We start from the raw sequence: 18937 nt of genomic DNA on the forward strand, positions 1-18937 counted from the left end.
TGAAGTTTCCTTTTAATTGTGAAACTCTCTAAAAAAACAAATCATTCTCGAGCAAAAACTTTACAAATAAAAGTTTTGCGTATATTCTTTCATAAACAAGAGTTTATCTTCAAAAATAAATATTCCAATAGCCTCAAATTATTAAAAATATAACCAAAATAGATAAACAGTACATAAAAGAAAATGTAAAACTTCAGAAAATAGTGACAAATAAAAATAAAGTTGAGAATATTCGATAAACACTAAAAAAGAATCTAGTACACATGGAAAAAGGTTTAAAAAATGGTAAGGATTTAAGTGAGTAAATAGTGTCCATAGTTTAAAGAAAATCGATAGAATCATTATCGAACAAAATGTATAAGCAAAGATAGACTCCCGATAAGACACGATTTTTTTCCAAAACTATGCAGTACTATGTTAGTATTGAAGCGACAATGAACCTAATCGGAACAACAGTATGAGATATCAGTGACTATTAATTTTTGTGATATTCTGTTAACATTCACAAAATCCAAACATTTTTGTTTGTTTTTGTTTTCGAGCACCGGGAACCTCAAAACAGGTGAAAACTCAAAATTAGGAATTTGACCTTATCATAACCTTGACTAGAAATAAGAGAAAATTAATTTATAGACAAACCTAGGCTAACTAAATATCTGCAAGGTGGAATGATGCTTGTGTTTATATTTAAAATCAAATTTTTTGTTAGTTCTCTGTACTCTACGGTCAACCTATATGTGTCAAGGTCTTATAAATGATAACTGAAGAATCACGATGATATGTACACCCACATTAAAAACTCCCACACATTTTACAATATATTGTACCTCGGTACCTGTGTACATAGACAAGTTAGATTGGTTTTAGTTTAAAGTTTTTATCGTTTGTACAAAACTGTCTAACAAGTAAACAAAGCCATGGTCAAGGCCCCTACAGCTATTACTGGCATGTTTCCTTTTTAGCGTGTTTGTTTCACAATCAGTGGTACCGATTGTTCAGTATGATAAACACTAGAGTGTAATAGATGTCTGCTGTTCGTCATAGAACTCCAAATCGGCAGTTTCTTGAGTTAGACTACATCGCTCTCTTATCAAAAGAAACTACGCCTTCACTGATAATAAAATAAGTTAAAAAAGATTAAAAGTGATTTAAAAAAAACTGCCTTAAAAAGTTTCTAATATTTTATCACTTAAGTGAACTTTAATTAAAATTGCTTATTTTTAACTGCGTTGAAAAATTCAATAAAACCTAGTAAAATTAAACAGTACAATAAATCTTTTACTATTGATTCAGCCAATCTGATCCTTCTTTAAACAATATATTATTAATAAAATTGAAAATAACCTTTCAGCAGTTGCAGATTGAGCCCGGCAGGTTGAAAAATGTAATTTATAATTTATATTTTTAATCATACATTGCTTATAACGTTCACCGTATATATTTTGCACTTAACTTCTAAGGGTGCGTTCCACCAAGCGTTCACAACGATCACACTTACGACAGCGGTTTTGCCCGTTCCAATTGCTTGCGAACGGTTACAATCAAAAACTCAAGTGGAATGGACTATGGGGGGTTTAAACCGTTTATGTAAACATTACAAATGGCGACCTCGAAAATAAGTCAGAAGCTTGAATTTTTGTTTTTTTAATTTTAACCCCGTTTATAAGCAGTTATAGTAAACTTTATTAATTATTGGTAAAGTTGACTTATATTAAAAATATATAAATATAATTCAATTTTTATATTACATTTTCGTGGAGTATTTATAAAATTTACGTTTAAAATAAATTAAAATGTCTTTTGCGGCAACAATTGGATATTTATTAATGCAAAGTAATAATGCTTTATAAAGTTCTTCATCTAGTTCCGATGAAGAGTGGAATGTAATTTTATACAAAATCGCAATGGTAAAAAGCAAAAACTTAGGCCACTATCAAAGTGTAATTGATCGTTATTCAGTGATTTAGTTTGTAAAGAGATAAGTAATTTTTCACTTCATTATTTTTTTTTAGACTTTCGAGAAACACATTCAATTACTTACATGTGATAATACTTTCATTTACACGATATCATTTTTTCGGCCGCCATCTTTGCTTTTAAAAATTGCGCCAAATTTCTGAACGCCCACTTCGACCCAGCTCTTAAGGTGGGGGCGTTGTGAGCTTCGCGTGAGCGAAAATAATGACGTCATTAATGACTTATTCGCCACGACCACTGTGACCGCGGTTGTAGGTATATTTTGATCGTTGTGAGCGCTTAGTGGAACGCACCCTAACATTTTATAAAATATTCGAGACAAAATAATGCACAGAAGATATCTCCAAAATGGGACATTTAGTAAACATAGTCACTGTCACATAAAACCAACTTACAATACGAAAACTTCGACAACATGGACAATGGTATTTAAATTCCTCAGAGCTATTCAGATGATATAAAGAATATGCTTTAAATAGCATGCCAGAGTAAGAAATGCGATATGGTCCAGGTAAATGAATGTATTGTTAATCAAAACAAAAAAATTATAGGGTGAAATGAAAATAACGATTTGACAGCAAACTTACCTGAGTTACAGCCGCTGCCCCAAGTATTCCAAAATGTAAAGGTTTATTTTCCGTTTCCTTATCTTTAGTATCTGAAGTTCGTTGCGCAGCTAGAAGAGCACTAAATAGGGTGCCAGGATCGTTATCGTGCGCCAATTTCAACATGGACACTTCTCCACTCTCCTCTTCACTTTCAAAACATATAAGCTCCTTTTGAGGCAAAAAATAAAATACAATTACACGAACTTTTTCACGTATCTCAATTATTAATAGATTTATATCATATTTTCATTTACCTGATTAGTGTCTATATAGTATAGAAGAGAATTCTGCAGCCAATGTGGGCCTTCTAAAAATGCCCTCTCCCTTGGCATGTATATTGCAGACAGGGCGGATGCATTTTTGAAGCACACTTTCTCAGATATATAGACTGGTTCTGTTGATGAAGGTGAGAATACATATACTAAAACAGAAATTAATAATTAATTAATACTTTTGCAAACAAAAATTATCTCTTAAATTTTTTTTTGACGTGAATACGTCTTTAAATTTGCTATCATATGGAGGCAATCCAAAAAACCTAATGATAACAAAATCGGGGGATACAGTTTGGCATTATAGTTTCGAATCTATCGTCTACATCCAAAATTAAATTAGACCACTGGATAGCTAAAGGATCAAAGAAATCATTACGATAAGCGAGAAACTGTGACGCATCGCGCGCGGTGGAGGGGGAAGCGCCTTCATTTTGAGATCATTTTGCTGCGTATCGAGATTTTCAATTAGTAAAACTTTTGACTCGGAGGAGCTACGATGTTCATTTAAGTTTTAATCGTCAGCTGTCGTCACAATCTATTGATTGTACATAAAAAATTTGTGTAAAAGAGTGACAGTGAATATAATAAGGTGTTAGAATAAAAAAATATTATCAAAAATATAATGTCGGCCCTATACGCGTCGAAAGGCCAAAACCAAATACAGAGATCGAATACGGTCGGAAAGGGCTTCTCAAGAACAATCGAATGGTAATAATAAAACACCATATGACCGAGTCAAGCTATGCCTAGGAACGTAAAAGAATGAATGCGGCCGAACGGATCAACGACGGTGTCAGTACATCTGCAGCTGGGGCGGTTGAAATTATGCAAGTGGATGATGAAATCGCTTCTACATCGACAACGGACTGTATAGGCAAAGATTGTGTTCGATCGTCGATTTGTATCCTTGATTTCATCCTAAATACATAAATAAAAATATTTTTTTAACGTATTTTTTTTAAAGTCCATGACACAGTTACACGTTAACTTTTTTTGGTTTCGAACAGAGATGGCTTAGACCTTTAACTTATAAAAGATTTCCGATTTTTTCAATTTCATTTCAACCAATTAACGCTTAGCCATCCTATTTCAGATGAATTTTACGTCTACGCACAAGAAACGTCCAATTCACTCTAACCAGTTAAACGTGTTTGACGTGTATCTCTATTTCGGTACATTCGACGTGTATACTAGTTGTGAAAAATATAAAATTGCCATTAACTATAAAAACTCGAAATTTTACAATAAAATACAATAAGAATATTATTTGGAGGGGATGTTTCCTTTATCTTACCAATAGAACTGCCAAGTATTTTATACGAAAGGAGGTGGTTGGAGTCAGCCAACAAATGATAAGTGGTTGGTACATGTTTGGTCTCCGCATTAGAGATTGGGAAATTAGACGCACACAAATAGAAGCTCTCAACCCTTGTGCAATGCCCGTTTTTACCTTTTAGATAGAGATTCAGACCTCAGTGCGAGCATGATTTCATTTTACACAGAATTCAAAGCTCTTGCTTCCCTAGTTAAATTCAACTCTTTAAAGAGACTTATTCTGTGATACGCGTCACTAAGACTTAGGATTGCTTCATACCAAGACTTCCCCTCTTTGTGTTTAACCAGAAGAAATGAAGATTGGAACTTTCCTAAATAGTGCCAAAATATAATTTTTTATTTCAACAAATTCAATTTGAAATGAAGTCCTAAAAATAGCATTCCAACTGATTTTGTCATTCATTCCCAATTACCTATTATGACATTTTCAAAATCACAATAATAGATCTGAATACTTGTTATTTATTTGAAACCAGGGCAAGTATTTCTAGTATGTAATCAAAATTATTAAAAATTACAAAAATGTATTAAATTATACTAACACTTGTTGTTAGCTGTAAAAGCAGCCACATAAGCGGAACAAGGATCTGCTATTAATATGGTAGTTTTAATTGGAACCTTCCAGCACATATTAAGCGTTAGTAAATTCCATACAAATAGCATATCTTCTGTAGTACAGACTAAGAAGTGGAAACATTCTTTCATACCAAAAGCAATCAACCTAGAACAAATTTTTTAATTAAATTATTGCATGTAAAATATTAAATATTAATAAATACCAAAGAAATAATATACTTAATATCTTTATCTCCTATTGTAAATGTTTCTTTCAACTGAACAGAATCTACATCCCATACTGTTAGAGATGGACCAAATCCCACTGCAAGAAGTGACCCATCTTCTGAAAAACTAGCGGGGCCACAATCTAAATCTCTATAGTTGCAAGTGTTGCCACAAATCCAAGATACACCTTTACCTGAAAACAGGATTTATTAAAATAAGTGTTAAATTAATAGGTATTTAATTATTATTATTATTATTGATATAGGAGGTTATATTAGAAGAAAATGGTCACTTAGTTGGTCAATTGGAAAATGGTTAATTTTTGAGATTCTTGGACATTAAAAAGAGGTATTAGAAATACAGCACCATCTAATTTTGTATCTGAATACAATAAATAATTCTATACAAAATTCCTTCTACGTTAATGATTAGCTAGGTTGCCATACTGTCGTAAGACATTACATTAGAAATACGTAGAATTATTAATTAATTTTTAAGAATGTCTATTAGAATATATGGTTGGGTAATGTAAAATAAACACGACCTCTTATACAAACCAAATTTGACCTACGTCCTTTATTGGTGCAATAGATTTTAGAGGATTCCATGAGTCAGGAATGAGCGGCATTTTAAAAACGGTCGAACCACTTAAGTAATTAATAGATTCTCAAATTCTAAATTTTACGAAGAAAAAGAAAAAGAGACTGAAATGAATGGTTTTCTTCAGTATAACGGAGTTTTCTCCATCAAGATTCTAAAGAGGTATTGTACATAATAGTGCAGGTTATGAAAGTATAAACATCAACAAAACAAATAATAATAAAGCAAAAAAAAAGTTTGAAAAACATGAATTGAAGTAAAAAATGAAGTTGAGTTGTTGAGCTGTTAAGTAAAATTAATTTTATGTAGAGTATACAATGTGGAATAAATGGCCAAAAATGCAGTGATATCCGGGTACTTACGATAGATGCTATCCAAATCCTGAGGTACCCATAGTCTAAATTTTTTATCCTTGCCAGTTGTAGCAAGAATGTAATCCAAATTTATTTCATCACTTGTTGAAAGATTTTTAGAACAAGGTTGGAAGACTATTGAACAAACTTTTCCATCATGAGGGAGTTCTATTGATGAATTTAAGACGAAGCTAAAAAACAAAAAAAAGAAAAAAGCAAAATTAAAGCTACTGTGTGATAATTAGTTGGTAGTCTCATTTCTCTCTAGATCTCTTTCTCGTTAATTTCATTACATCCATCTCATTACATATTTTTCAGAGTGAGAGAAGGCTAGGTTGGTAGCATTGGATTGAAAGTGGATAGCTTAGGCAGTTGCCATTTAAGGTTGTGACTCTATTCCTATGAACGTTGTGATTCTAAGAGGCTCAAACCTTAGATTTATTTAAATAAGCCGACATTTTATTTTTTATTTAAATAAAAAACGGATCAATAATCCAATTTACAGAAACAATAATAATAATAACATAAATAACACAAATAGTTCTCAGGTCTATAATTTAGGTTTATAATTAGGCTTTAGCATTTTATTTTACCTTTTAGAGGTTATTATAAAGATTTATACAATACAAATAGTTCAAAAAAATTGTTGACATCTGGCTTTGTTTAGAAAATTTTGTGTATCTGTGCCAAAGAAATCGAAGTCAAAATGATTGGCTGTCCGCATCATACAAAAGATAGGGGAGTAAAAAACGTAATTATGTTTGCAGTACGGTACATTGAACGGAGAAGAATGTCGTGTAGTATGGGATGAGATATTAAAAGAAATTAGAGAAAGAAGGTAAGGACAGTCTATTTGAGAATGGAGAAGTTTGCAGAGGAAAGAGAGGTCATAATAAATACTTCTGGTGGCAAGTGGAGGAATATTTTATTATATTTACTTTATTTTTTATATTTTTATTTAATTTTTTTTTGCTCAGAAGGGCTCTGAACAGCCTCCTCACAGATGATTAGTAATATATGGACCCAGATAGGCTTTAGATTACGTTTCCCATTCTACTCATAATAATAATAATAATAATAACTAAAATAATAATATGAGGGAAAGAATTAGCTAAGCGGTTAGAGTAATGGATCATTGGGAGGTCCTGGGTTCGAATCAAGCTGCTGTCTAGACAGCTCACTGTCTGGTGATGGACAGTGTTGTTTGTAACGAGAGAACACTGTCCGGAAGCACTAAAATAAGCTCCGGGCACCAATAACCTTTAGATGTTGACGCGCCTTAAATCATTAATAATAATAATCATAATAATATTACTTGTGTTTTACGTTCAGAATTTTTTGTGATTTAAAGAGCTATAGAGATCTAATTATCCATGGACTTATTTCAAGAACAGTTATTATTATTTTTAGATACCCAAATTACGAATAAGATTATAAATAAATCCTAACCTTTTTTTGGAATGAATGAATTGCCAGAATTTCAATCTAAGTTCTAAAGCAACGTCAGTTTCATCTCTAGTTTCTATTGTAGCTAGCCATGAACCATCACACGTTATTGCACTATGTGTAACTTCTGTATTTACTAACACCAGACCCCTTTCTTGAGTAATATAGTTTCTACACGTTACGTCTACCTGCAAAAAATAATTATTTGTTTACAGTAAAAAAAACCTTTGCCGGGTTAATAGCCTTTTTTTACAAGCAAAGTTGTCATCCAGAGACAGTTTATCAAATAACAGATTCTAGATATTTAAATAATAATAAAAAAAAATTACTTTTAAAAGCATTGTTTCCGTTGAGGGTGAATAAAACTGTAAATGACCAGGTCGTCCGTTTAATACAAGAGCTCTTGATCTTGGTTCATAGGAGATACCGGCCGGAAATAAGGTGCTGTATGGTGTAGGAAGTATTCCCCAAGCAAACTGCTGAAGTACACATTTCAGCCTTATAGGTGGCTCCACTACTTGTATAGCTGAAATTGATTTTAAAAGAGAATTAAAATTCTAATAATTCGCAAACAAAATGGCAACTTTTTACGAAGAACGTCACATTTTAATTTGGGTAATTTGTGTTTTTAAAGAAATAACCTTAAACTAAATACCATTATCTAATGTGGCTACAGCAACCAATTCGTTATTGCAAGATACACTTATGTGTACAATATCGGCAGACAATCTTGGTAAAAAATATCGGGTGTTCGGTTTTTCTAGATGCCATTTTACTAATACATGTTCACCACCACCACTGTACATTGATGAGCCTAAAAATGAAATCACATAACTATTTCCCATCAGTATATCAAATTTTCTAATCATAAGCATTCTCCTCCTGTAAGTTACCTGCTGGTGAAAAAGCGATGTCTTGACAAGATAAAGTGTGCCAATGGTAAACAGCAGTTGGTATCTGTTTTCCTCTATTTCCAATAGGATTAGTGTAAACAACAACTCGACCGGTATTGTCTCCAGCAGCTACAATTTCTTCGGTAGGATGACATCTTACACAAGTCCAAATACGACCTCGAGATTTTAAACTAAAATAATAAAACATTTCAAAACTCCAAATCCTGAGTGTAAACAAATTACAAATTGACTGGGCGTGCCAGTCTTATCGTGATAAGACCCAGTCTGTGATGGGATAAGAGGAACAATCTCTTCAAAAGAAACTGATGTAATAGCTAGTTTGTGAAAGTGACCTCTAGCACTTGATGGCCAAAGGAGATTTCAGAAATGAACGACGGTTAGCCATGAAAATGGTAGAAAAGGAGAGGTTTCTCTCTCCAAAAATACAAGGGCTTCTTTTGGCTGCATCGCCTGGGAACACGACCCGCCCCATGAACTGATCTAATTTTTAAATAAAGTTTACCTGTTATTCAGTTTATCTATTCAAATTTATAATTGATCAGACCATAAATTGTACACATACATTTAAATAAATATTGCAAAACAACTCACTTAATTACTCGTTCCCTTCCAATTAGCGAATAAATACTTAGTCCCTCTGAAGAGAGAACAGCTAGAATACTTTTGCCATTCTGACCGCCAAACGATAAATTATGTTTTCCATTCGCTCTACATCTTATAGGACCAAATATAAAATTTAGAATCATTGAATATTAGAAATATAACATTATTATTTATAATACTAATACACTTACTCAGTATAATTCAAATGATGTTGAAGTTTATTACCAGAAAACGGATTGAAAAAAATGATATCAGCACTCTTCTTGTTTTTAAGAAATGTAACGCACATATCAAATTGATCTGAACAATTTGATGGTATTAGACAAACATTTGCTGGAAACATTTTGGGCTGAGCAATTTTCTGCAATTAAAACATTAAAAACCTAATAACCTAATCTTTAAAAATATAATATAAATATTTAAGAGATGTAAAGTTTTTCTTACACAAGTATGTACAATTTTTCCAGATATCCCTTCCCAAGATACTACCATTCCTTTTGAAGTTAAGGCAGAAGGTCGCATTTGAAGAAGAAACAAATCAACGACTCTACCAAATTCGGTAGCATCATAAACTTTAATAGATTCGCCAGTTTTAACACTAAAAGCTCTTAAGCCCCAGCCGCAATTAACGTATATGTATCTAAAATAAATTATTTACAATCAATTATAACATTTGATGAAAATTAACATTCGAAAGTTAAAAAAAAATGATAAAATATAATGTTACTACTTACTTGGCATCATGAGAGAAAATAGGTCTACTTTCTATTAAAGTTCCGCCTCCCTGACGCTTTGTAACCACTCCTAGTTGTGGAAATTGTGTTCCTGCTTTTGGCTTGTGTTTTCCATCTTCATTAGCAGTATCATTTTCAACACTTTCATTCACATCTGAACCACTACTTACAACTTTTTGATCCATTTCTTTGACTATCATAGTTACTTCCCAAATAAAAGAACTTCGACATTCGTTGTTTTGTAAAACAAGAAACAATTAAAACATCACAAATTGCTAATCACGTGCATTACCCCTAAGTAAAGGAAGGTTACTTACTGCAACTTAACCTGATGATGATTAAATTCACCCATTATTACTTCCAAGAGTTGTCAAGAGATAGTGCGCACATGCAATAATGGCTCTAAATTTGTCTTGTTAGTTTTAATTTTAGTCAAGAGATGTCGCAAAGATGTAAAACTTGGCAAAAGTACTTTGTACAAAAGTATTTTCCTGATTTGTTGAAACCCTTTACTTTGATAAAATGAAATTTGTTTATTTAAATTTCACAATTTAATATATCATCCAATAAAATCATTTATTAGTTTCGACATTCTTTAAAATTAATTTCAAAAAATTTAGAGTAATAATAGGAGAATCTTACTGCAACAACTTTTTAATGGAAACTGGTGATAGATACTAGCTGCCTCACAATAAATGAAGTCAACGTAATAAACAGCTGCAATTATTGATAAAAATTTTCACTGAACATTATTAATGGAATCAGAGGTTTTTCTCTCATGATTTCCTTTAATTTATTTACTTAATATTAGATAAATATGTATGTCGCAAATCCAACTGTACTTATAATACTTCAAAACAACACTTTACTCTGCGATGAATCATTTTTAAATTTGTGAAAGTGCATTTATCCTTAATTAAGGAAATTTTGTGACGATTTAAGACTCGTTCGATTCCTCCGTTTATTTGTTTCAAAAGAAATAGAAAAACCATCATAACCATGAAGTTTACATTTAATAATCTTAAATTCTCTTTATCATCATATTTTTAAACTTACTTGTATTGAATTGATTACAACGTTGGTATACATAGAAAAGCTTTAAAATGTAAATTTAATTTAATAATTCACAAAATTTAAATTAAACTGGATTTTTTTTTAAAGAAATAATGTTTGTTGAGGTATAAAAGGATGTCTGATTATTAATTCATTTCGATTCAAATTTGAAGCTGTTCTAGTGAAGGAAAACTGATCTGATCTTGCTAAAACATTTTCTTCCGAATCAGTTTTAACATTAGTCTGATCATTATCATCATATTTTTCCGATTTGTGAGTGCGCAAAATGAAAAAATAGAAAATTTCAACAAAACTTAATAAACTTGCTCCTACAAACAGACCAGCTGCTCCTCCCATTGATACTGTAACAGTTTTTAGAAGTTAATTAATTTTAAATGGATATTTGTAATAGTCCAATAAATAATTCATTTTAGCTAGGTCTAAGCATAGACGTTTACTATTATTCAGTGGTGCAGCATCTAAATTTTCAAGCACAAATTAAAAACATTCAAATGAAATTTCCATTCAAGATACCTTCTGTTAAAGAACTGCAAAAATCATAATTTAATAATAAAAATATTTACCAACAAGATCAAGTCGTGTTCTAACCACATTTCGTTTGTAACGCTCACTGGGTAGACGATCGAGAAATATTTCAATGGTTGAATAATTGTTTGTACTTCTTTAAAAAAAATAAAAAATAAAGAACATTAATCAAAATATTCACGGAATCTAGAGAGATTTTTAACCAATTTTTAGGAAAATAAAAATGAAAAACTTGAAAAATTAGACTAAGAAATTTAAGATAAAACTCATTTTGATGCCATCAGAGTATGGTAAGAACAAGTAAAAAAGAGTTCTCGAACCAGATGTTTGTTTTATTTTGAATATTACACTACCACAACATTGCTGAATGAACAAAACCATCATTTACCTACTCCTACTCCAAAAATATAGGCACAGGTAGCTTGTTAACTTTTCAGAATTGAGTTTTTCTTGACAAATACTGGATTTGAGATGTGATTTAATAACTTAAACCCTAGACTGATTCGTTACTTTAATATCATGAAGTTAATAACTCACTCTTTAGAAGTTGAAGTAACTGTATTGTACTGAGCATCATTACAAGCTGGTAAACAATCACACAACAGGCCAATGTTGTCTCCCCACTTGGTTTTTTGGCCGATATATTCAGCTACATTATTATTTAAACAAAGTATACCATCTAAGTCACATTTTTCGGACTCTGCTGCAATTTCGATATTCACATTTATACGTTTAATATTTCTAACCAAAATAGAACTACTATGAGTAATTCTTTTTATTTTATAGAATAAGAATTTAATGATATATTAAAAAATAGTAATAGACAAACTACCAGATTCTTTATGGTTATTCAAATTAAAAAAATAAAATAAAACTAACGCGTTTTGGGCATCAAATGTGAAGAGCAATTACACAAACGTAATTGTTCTTTTTTACGACAATCTACCTCACAAGAACTGTAAGCATAAACATCAGCAATCTGAAAATAAACAGAGAATTTAAAAGTTTGTAGTGTACATTTTTGTAGTGTATGATAATGAATTACCTCTAAATAATTCTCTTCAGGAAAACGACATTTACGTTGATGAATACTAAGTTCTCTAACTTCTGGTGGATTTTCTACATCAGTTACGGCAAAAGCATGTTTATAATCTCTTGGGGTTTGAAATATTTTTAATATATCTGTTGATAAAGTATTTAAATAAGGAAGTTCTGATTCTGAATGTATATAAATCTGTAAAAAGAAATATTTACTTTTTAAAAATCTTGATTTTTTTTTGTTTTTTTCCTAGAAACTGCTTTTATTGTGGTCAAGAGAAAGTTATGCGTTCTATAATCAAAGGAAATGGTACAATTGAAATACAATATCTTGAAATGTAGAATTATAAATATCCTTGAATTCGAGTTTTCGAAAGTAAATGTTTGAGCTACCAAATAAAAGATACAAAAATGTTTTCAACAAATTGGTCGCATGTGAACAAATACTTGAAAATAAGAGTTGCCGTCAACTTGAATTTGACATTCCATTTAAGAATATTCATTCCTTAGGAGGATAGATCAGTTACTTAAAGTATTTTGATTTCTTTGTTGGTTAAGAGCTTGGAGCTTGGCATGAACTAATAATTGCTAATAGGAGGTTAGGTTTGTTCGAGACTTGCAAGAGTTTTTTTTTTGTTTGCATTGGCTTCCACCATACAGCCAGCATCGTCTAGGTGCTTATCACTAGAATATCACTCACTCTCCATTCTTACTTATAAATACATTCGCTTCACACATTCATCCCTCAACTATATACAACTATTTACATAAACTACAAGCTAAAGGATGGATCAGTACTCTATATTCCTGCCATCCTTATAGCTAACCGAAATTAAAATCACGTAATCCTTCTCTAATCATTTTCTTCCATTCATTCTATAACTTTTAAATACATTCACATTTCATTGCTAGCTCTGCTATAGATTTAAGCACATAGATGTTGGTGGAGAACATTATGTCTTCGTAGCGAAATGGTGTATCTAAATACCCTGTATATGTCGTCAAACATTCGTTTCCTTTCTACTACATAACGTGGGACATATTATTATATATGTTTGAAATCCTCCTTCTCATTGTAATCTACGCAAAAAGGAGAGAGGACCTTTTGTTGATCCTGTGAAGATACGATCCGCACACAGCTCGTGGTTCGTTCTCAGGCTGCTTATTGTCGTAACAACCCATTTATTAGTGACAGTTCCCTTATAAACCATGGTTGTCTAGGTAACTGATCTGCTATAGTTTTCTAGAATCTCCCTTTATTACCATTACTGTAATCTGTCTGCCATTTTTGTAGTTCTGTTTTTGCAATTATACACTTGATATCGGTGCAAGAGTTCTGTGTAGGAACTTCAATTTAAAGGCCTGCGTGAATTTTATAAAGATTTCTACCACGATTTTATTTTATATTAGTTAATAAATAAATTAACTAACTAACTAATTAATAAATCTGTGAATCAATAATATTAAATTTATGCGAATTTAATATAAAATATATCCAATGTGAACATTACTTGACCAGGTACGTTGATTTGAAGAGATAACATAGCTAACCCTGATTTCATACTTGAAACAGTTATAATGTGAGAAGGATCACCATTTTTCCAAAGTTTCCTGAAAAAAATCCTGAATTAATATCGATTAAACAATACTCTTTATATTTTTAAATTTGGATAAGTACCTTTCATTATTAGAGCTGAACATATAACACGGACCTAATTCGGTTTCTGTTTTTACAAAGTGGGTACAGCAATCGAATGGTTTGCCTTTCCAAAAACAAGCGTTGAATATTTCACTACAATTACTTCTTGCCTTGAATTATATGAAAATATCTGAAAAAGTCTGTCTGTTATTCAAAAAATAAAATAAAATTTTTGAAACGTTATATTTACCTTGTTGATTAAATCATAGAAATTATCTTTAGGACAATCAAGATCCCCTGAAAAACAGAATTCTTTTAAGTAATAAACTTCTCCACGAAAATAACTTAGTTCTTTCAGTATTTCGTCTAGATTATTATCATGATCAACTCCCCAAATCCTGCAAAACAAAAGAGACAAAAAAAAAAAAAATTAGACGTTTTTAAATAGATATTTACATAAAACAAGTCATATATTTACTCACTCTTGAGATATGTCATAGATTTTTTGCATGTTTCCTTCTTCACAGACAGAAATTGAGGGAAATGTAGTATTGGTATTTAAGTAACTAGTCTCAACTACAAAACTGACAGCATTCGTTTGAAATGAATCCCATGAAGAAGAGATTAACATTCCCGATCCTAACCAAGATATCAGACACAAAGTTAGCCACAAGAGCCTGTCAAGCATAGAAAAAAAATATCATTTAAAAAAAACTGTTATTTATAGCTTTTGATTATTAAATAAAATCTGCTCATAATGAGAAATATATAAAATTCACAGGGGATATCATGAAATAATAACCACTTATTCATTATTATGATCAGTAATTATTTACATAAATTTCTCCAATAAAATGTAAATTCTGTTGCAATATTATGATAGAATATAGATGAACGAAGGTGTGAGGACAAATTATTTTGCTTGTAACAAAGGATTCTCATTTTAGAAATAAAATTTTAAAATTCTTCCAATTACTGATTTGAATGGCTAATTTCATGAAATTCGTTATATACATAATTATTATTATTAGAACAAACGCGAGGAATACACAAAAAAAAGAAAACAATTTTTAACTATTACAACTTTTACTAATAAAAAGTTAGAACAAAAATCAAAGTTGGCCACTGGGATAATTATTATAGGGCAGTTCGTGACTTTGGGTAGTTACAACCAACTAACGTGCTAGCCACTCCAATCTTGGTAAGATCACATTTATGGATACTTGAATTAATTATTTGCTATCAATATCGCGTGTGGAGCAAACTATTGATATATATTTTTTTTTTCCACGTACCAATTGCAATTAGTCAGCACACATAAGTCAATTAGAAATTTAGTATCTTTCATCGTAGTAATAAAATCCATTTAGAAAATTGTCTTCTAACTATTTGCTTGGTTAACTCACAATTTATTTTTAATTTTGTCGAAGTTGGTATTTAACCTTGACTTAATTCAGTGCCCTTAATACTTCATATTTCATAAAAAGCAGGGATTTTGTTGACATGTCCTAAGCTTTTGATCAAAGTATTGACCTCATTGATATTTTAGAAAACTTCGTAATCATGATAAGTTCTTTTCTTCATTGCATTCTTTCCACTTATACTTTATTTTCATTTTAAGGCAGGCCAACATCTGAGATGTTTAACGAATAGAGCTTTTTAAAGTACAGCACAATCCATCACTAAACTCTGAAGCAAGAAGCTGCTAGAAGAGAAAATTTTAGGTGGAATGCCGTACACCAGCGTTTCCCAGCCTGTGGTATGCGTACCGCTAGTGGTACTAATGGCGGACATAAAAAATATTTAAAAAAATTAAATTATAAAAATATAGAAACGTTTTTCCTATAATTCATAAAAATTATTTTAATTAATAATATTATACAGTAAAGTTGTTAATATGTACAGCAATAAGGTTAGTCTGTCTCAAGATATACCAGAAAATAAGATAGCACATTTAACAGGATTAAAATTGCCTTTCATGGAGTATTTTCCAAAACCCGAAAACACAAATGTTAATTGGATTCCAAACCCCCTTCTATAAAGAAAATTTAGGAAAAGCTACATCATTATCAATAAAAGATAAAGAAAATTTAATAGAATTATCATGTGACAGAACTTAAATGATAACTATGTAAAGATCTGCTTAAAGAGACTGGATTGTAATGAGTAAGCTCTATCCAAGCAACATTAAATTTAATTGGTACTTACAGGTAGTTGAATGCTCAAAAGAATACGTATAATAATCCTAAAGAAGAAAACTGTAAATTAATTAATAATTTTGAAGAGAAAAATATGTACACAATTTTTAATTATTTAAAAAAAGTGTTAAAACTAAGATCTTACAGTTTATAAAGTGAACATGAACTTGGAACTCCTTTGTAACAGATACATTGTATCTCTATACAAATAAAGATAATAATAATAATAAAAATAAAATAACACACTCGGGGAATAACAGATTTGCACGAAATACAATACAATCATTTTTAAGAAGTGGTACAATTTAGCATGATGTACGTATTACCAAGTGGTACGCGAGCCAAAAAAGGTTGGGAAACGCTGCCGTACACTAACCACAGAGCTAATCCCTTTCCTCCTAACTTATAATTGGTTAAAAAAAATAATCGTTCTTTGGCCTGGAATAAGAAATATGTATTGAATAGACAGCCCATTAATAATATAAAGCATTCAGTGGTCCTCTCTTTTTAACATAGGATTTGCCTTTAAATTCAATATATGGATTAACACTTTAGCGGAGAATGCATTGCAAAACAAAAAAAGTTACCTATTTGATATCAGAAATTTATGGCTGGTGAATAAATGGTTAGGATCGCATTGAAGGGTGAAAGAAGGAGTCTGAAACTATAAAAATAAAAAAAGTGTTTTGAATTATAAATTCATTCTTTTAATTACCATCTAAGGTAAAAAGCTTTAAGAGTGAACTTAGAATAATTTTTTTCTAAAGAAGCCAATTGATCTGGATGTAAATTTTTCTTTTCCCCTTTAACATTTAAGGCTAAGATACTCCTCTCCTTGTTTCATTTTATTTAAATAATATTTAGTTTTCAAAAACTCCTATAAACTACGTCTTTAGAAAGTATTCATAAAAATGTAACTTAAAGAAATATCAATTACACTGAAAGTTGTTTCATTCAATTGATTCAGTGGGTTAGTTTGTTGACAAAATCATAGAAAGCGCAAGTATAGCTATTCAGAAATTAAAACCACAAACCTTTCTGTCCAGTGTCTTTCACCTTCAGCAATAAATCTGAGACCGTGGAAACTTGTATTAATACAATAATATCTTAAAGCATTGAAAATAGAGCGCAACATTTTCAGTAAGAGATTCATTTTGAAATTTTCTAAAAATTATTTAAAAAAAATTATTTTTAAACAAACTAATACAGTAAACAAATTGAAACTGACTGACAACTCTTCTACACCTTGTGTAGCCTTTAAACGAGTAATAAAATATTCATAATATTGACAAAAAAGATATTAATCTTTCATCTATTATAATATATAAATCACGAGCTCATTTGATTGTTCCGTGTAAATTATTTTTCTACCTAATTGTTTTCAAATTATTTCAACGACGTAAATAATTTAAAACATAATTTTATATTTTTTTCTGAGCTAAAATCTTGAAAAAAACAAAAAAAACGCACTTTGCTTCCGAGAAAACTTAAGTTTTGAGCTCAGAATATCGGGAAATATAAAACTGAAATAAAATTATGTTTTAAATAAAACAATGATTGAAAATAATAATAATATTTCAAGAAAGGATATCTGGGTTTTTGTCTTTCTGGCAATAAATTTAAAAATGTAAAAAATATTAGGTTCACCTTATTAAAAATGTGATCTCTCATGTCTATTTAATCATTCTACCTCTCTTTATCTTCTTTACAAATTATCTCTATTACTTTTCAATTATTTAACATTTATAACTAAATTTTTCCAAAATAGTTAAGTGATTTTAATAAATTTAATATAATTTTTGCCCTCTAAAAATATGAAACGTTAGTGTGAATATTGGACGAAGCAGTTTTACACAACGCCGTTCGCGAAAGCCTCTTTAGCTCAGCGGCAGAGCACTGGTCTTGTAAACCAGGGGTCGTGAGTTCAATCCTCACAGGAGGCATTAAATTTTTTTTTCTATATAAATTTTAAATATTTATTTCTACTAAATATACTTTTTAAAGGATTTTAACTTTAAAAAAATATTTATTGATGTGTAAAAAAAAAAAAAAAATAATAATTAGTACGAAGTTACCAGTAAATACTCTCATTTAGAATCTAAATAGCAATTTTTCCTACGCCCTGTAACTTCCATCTATTCTCAAAAGTTTATAAATAATAAAAGAAAACTTTAAAGCATAATGAAAAAGGTGATAGCTACTATTGATGCCATTTTGCACACCCTTCAGAATCACATTTCAGGGACGGAACCTATTCAATTGAAAAACGTGAACCAAAAGAACTACGCAGAGAAATTAATGCATTTTTGAAGTTTTTTAAAAAAAGAAAACAGTTTTTACAGCTGGTTTGAGATTTTTGTTTTTCTTACCCAGACCTCGCAATAATGAATATCCTTACTTTGAAAGTGGGCACATTTTATTGTTATAATTTGAAGTCTTCTTGCATTGATAGGATATAATACTGTCCATATTCTCAAATTTATAGAATAATAATAATAATAGTGTTTTTATTTATATTAAATGATACACAGATTAAAATAAAAGTGAAAAAAATAAAAGAAATAACACTTTTCAGCATGGATAAAAATCCGTCTGCCGAGTTGCTACAACGAAAACAACAAAATAATTCATCCTCGGTAGTACGTTACAGCAAAATAATTTAAGAAATTAACCAAAAAATAAATTAACCATTCATTGAAATTCCTCCATAATTAGTCTTCTATATAGTAAAGCTGCCTTTAAATATTTATACAAGTTGTCCCAATTTTTCCCATTAAGAAAAAGAATGACGTCTTCCTGTGTTAACTTTTTCCCTCCCAGATATTGCAATCTATA

The 18937-nt window shown here is 30.5% G+C and overlaps 2 protein-coding genes and 1 non-coding gene across 7 annotated transcripts in view; 1 reads left to right on the forward strand and 2 right to left on the reverse strand.

The window, feature by feature from the left end:
- Positions 1-9955, reverse strand: part of l(2)05287 (WD repeat-containing protein l(2)05287) — a 43574-nt gene extending 33619 nt beyond the window's left edge. The window contains exons 1-13 of the mRNA XM_074114487.1: positions 9629-9955; positions 9339-9534; positions 9086-9255; positions 8883-9005; positions 8271-8461; positions 8033-8191; positions 7707-7903; positions 7381-7565; positions 5941-6122; positions 4991-5171; positions 4738-4916; positions 2840-3006; positions 2565-2753 (exon numbers count right to left, since the gene is read on the reverse strand). Of these exons, the coding sequence (XP_073970588.1) occupies positions 2565-2753; positions 2840-3006; positions 4738-4916; positions 4991-5171; positions 5941-6122; positions 7381-7565; positions 7707-7903; positions 8033-8191; positions 8271-8461; positions 8883-9005; positions 9086-9255; positions 9339-9534; positions 9629-9828 (2319 nt within the window). The 5' untranslated portion in view covers positions 9829-9955. The remainder of the gene's footprint in view (positions 1-2564; positions 2754-2839; positions 3007-4737; positions 4917-4990; positions 5172-5940; positions 6123-7380; positions 7566-7706; positions 7904-8032; positions 8192-8270; positions 8462-8882; positions 9006-9085; positions 9256-9338; positions 9535-9628) is intronic.
- Positions 9956-10721: 766 nt separating this feature from the next.
- Positions 10722-17342, reverse strand: ppk13 (pickpocket 13). Of its 5 annotated transcripts, none has more exons than XM_074114492.1 (11): positions 16248-16443; positions 16113-16149; positions 14387-14581; positions 14155-14302; positions 13944-14074; positions 13777-13876; positions 12273-12461; positions 12107-12206; positions 11765-11930; positions 11266-11363; positions 10722-11043 (listed from the first exon to the last, which is right to left on the reverse strand). In XM_074114492.1, exons 3-11 carry the CDS (start codon positions 14533-14535, stop codon positions 10784-10786), a joined length of 1341 nt encoding a protein of 446 aa, XP_073970593.1. In that variant the 5' UTR covers positions 14536-14581; positions 16113-16149; positions 16248-16443; the 3' UTR covers positions 10722-10783. The 5 variants fall into 5 exon arrangements, with proteins under 5 accessions (XP_073970593.1, XP_073970592.1, XP_073970590.1 ...); XM_074114491.1 differs by having other exon boundaries at positions 16113-16162; XM_074114489.1 differs by lacking the exons at positions 16113-16149; positions 16248-16443 and adding an exon at positions 17137-17342 and having other exon boundaries at positions 11765-11927.
- A 631-nt stretch (positions 17343-17973) lies between these two features.
- On the forward strand, positions 17974-18045 carry TRNAT-UGU (transfer RNA threonine (anticodon UGU)). Its single transcript has one exon. It is a non-coding gene; the product is annotated as a tRNA-Thr (tRNA).
- Positions 18046-18937: the final 892 nt, after the last annotated feature.

This window comes from Rhodnius prolixus, unplaced genomic scaffold, assembly GCF_049639745.1.
Source record: "Rhodnius prolixus isolate KJV_2025 unplaced genomic scaffold, Rpr scaffold_7, whole genome shotgun sequence".
Lineage (NCBI taxonomy): Eukaryota > Metazoa > Arthropoda > Insecta > Hemiptera > Reduviidae > Rhodnius > Rhodnius prolixus.

Bases quoted from the DNA above. Each gene is read 5' to 3' on its own strand.
- ppk13 (XM_074114488.1), bottom strand. From the start codon at position 17,255: ATGAATCTCTTACTGAAAATGTTGCGCTCTATTTTCAATGCTTTAAGA. The intron at 13,877-13,943 runs GTACTTATCCAA...GATTTTTTTCAG, and splicing joins TTCAGCTCTAATAATGAAAG to GAAACTTTGGAAAAATGGTG. The intron at 12,462-13,776 runs GTAATGTTCACA...TTCTTTTTACAG, and splicing joins AAATCAACGTACCTGGTCAA to ATTTATATACATTCAGAATC.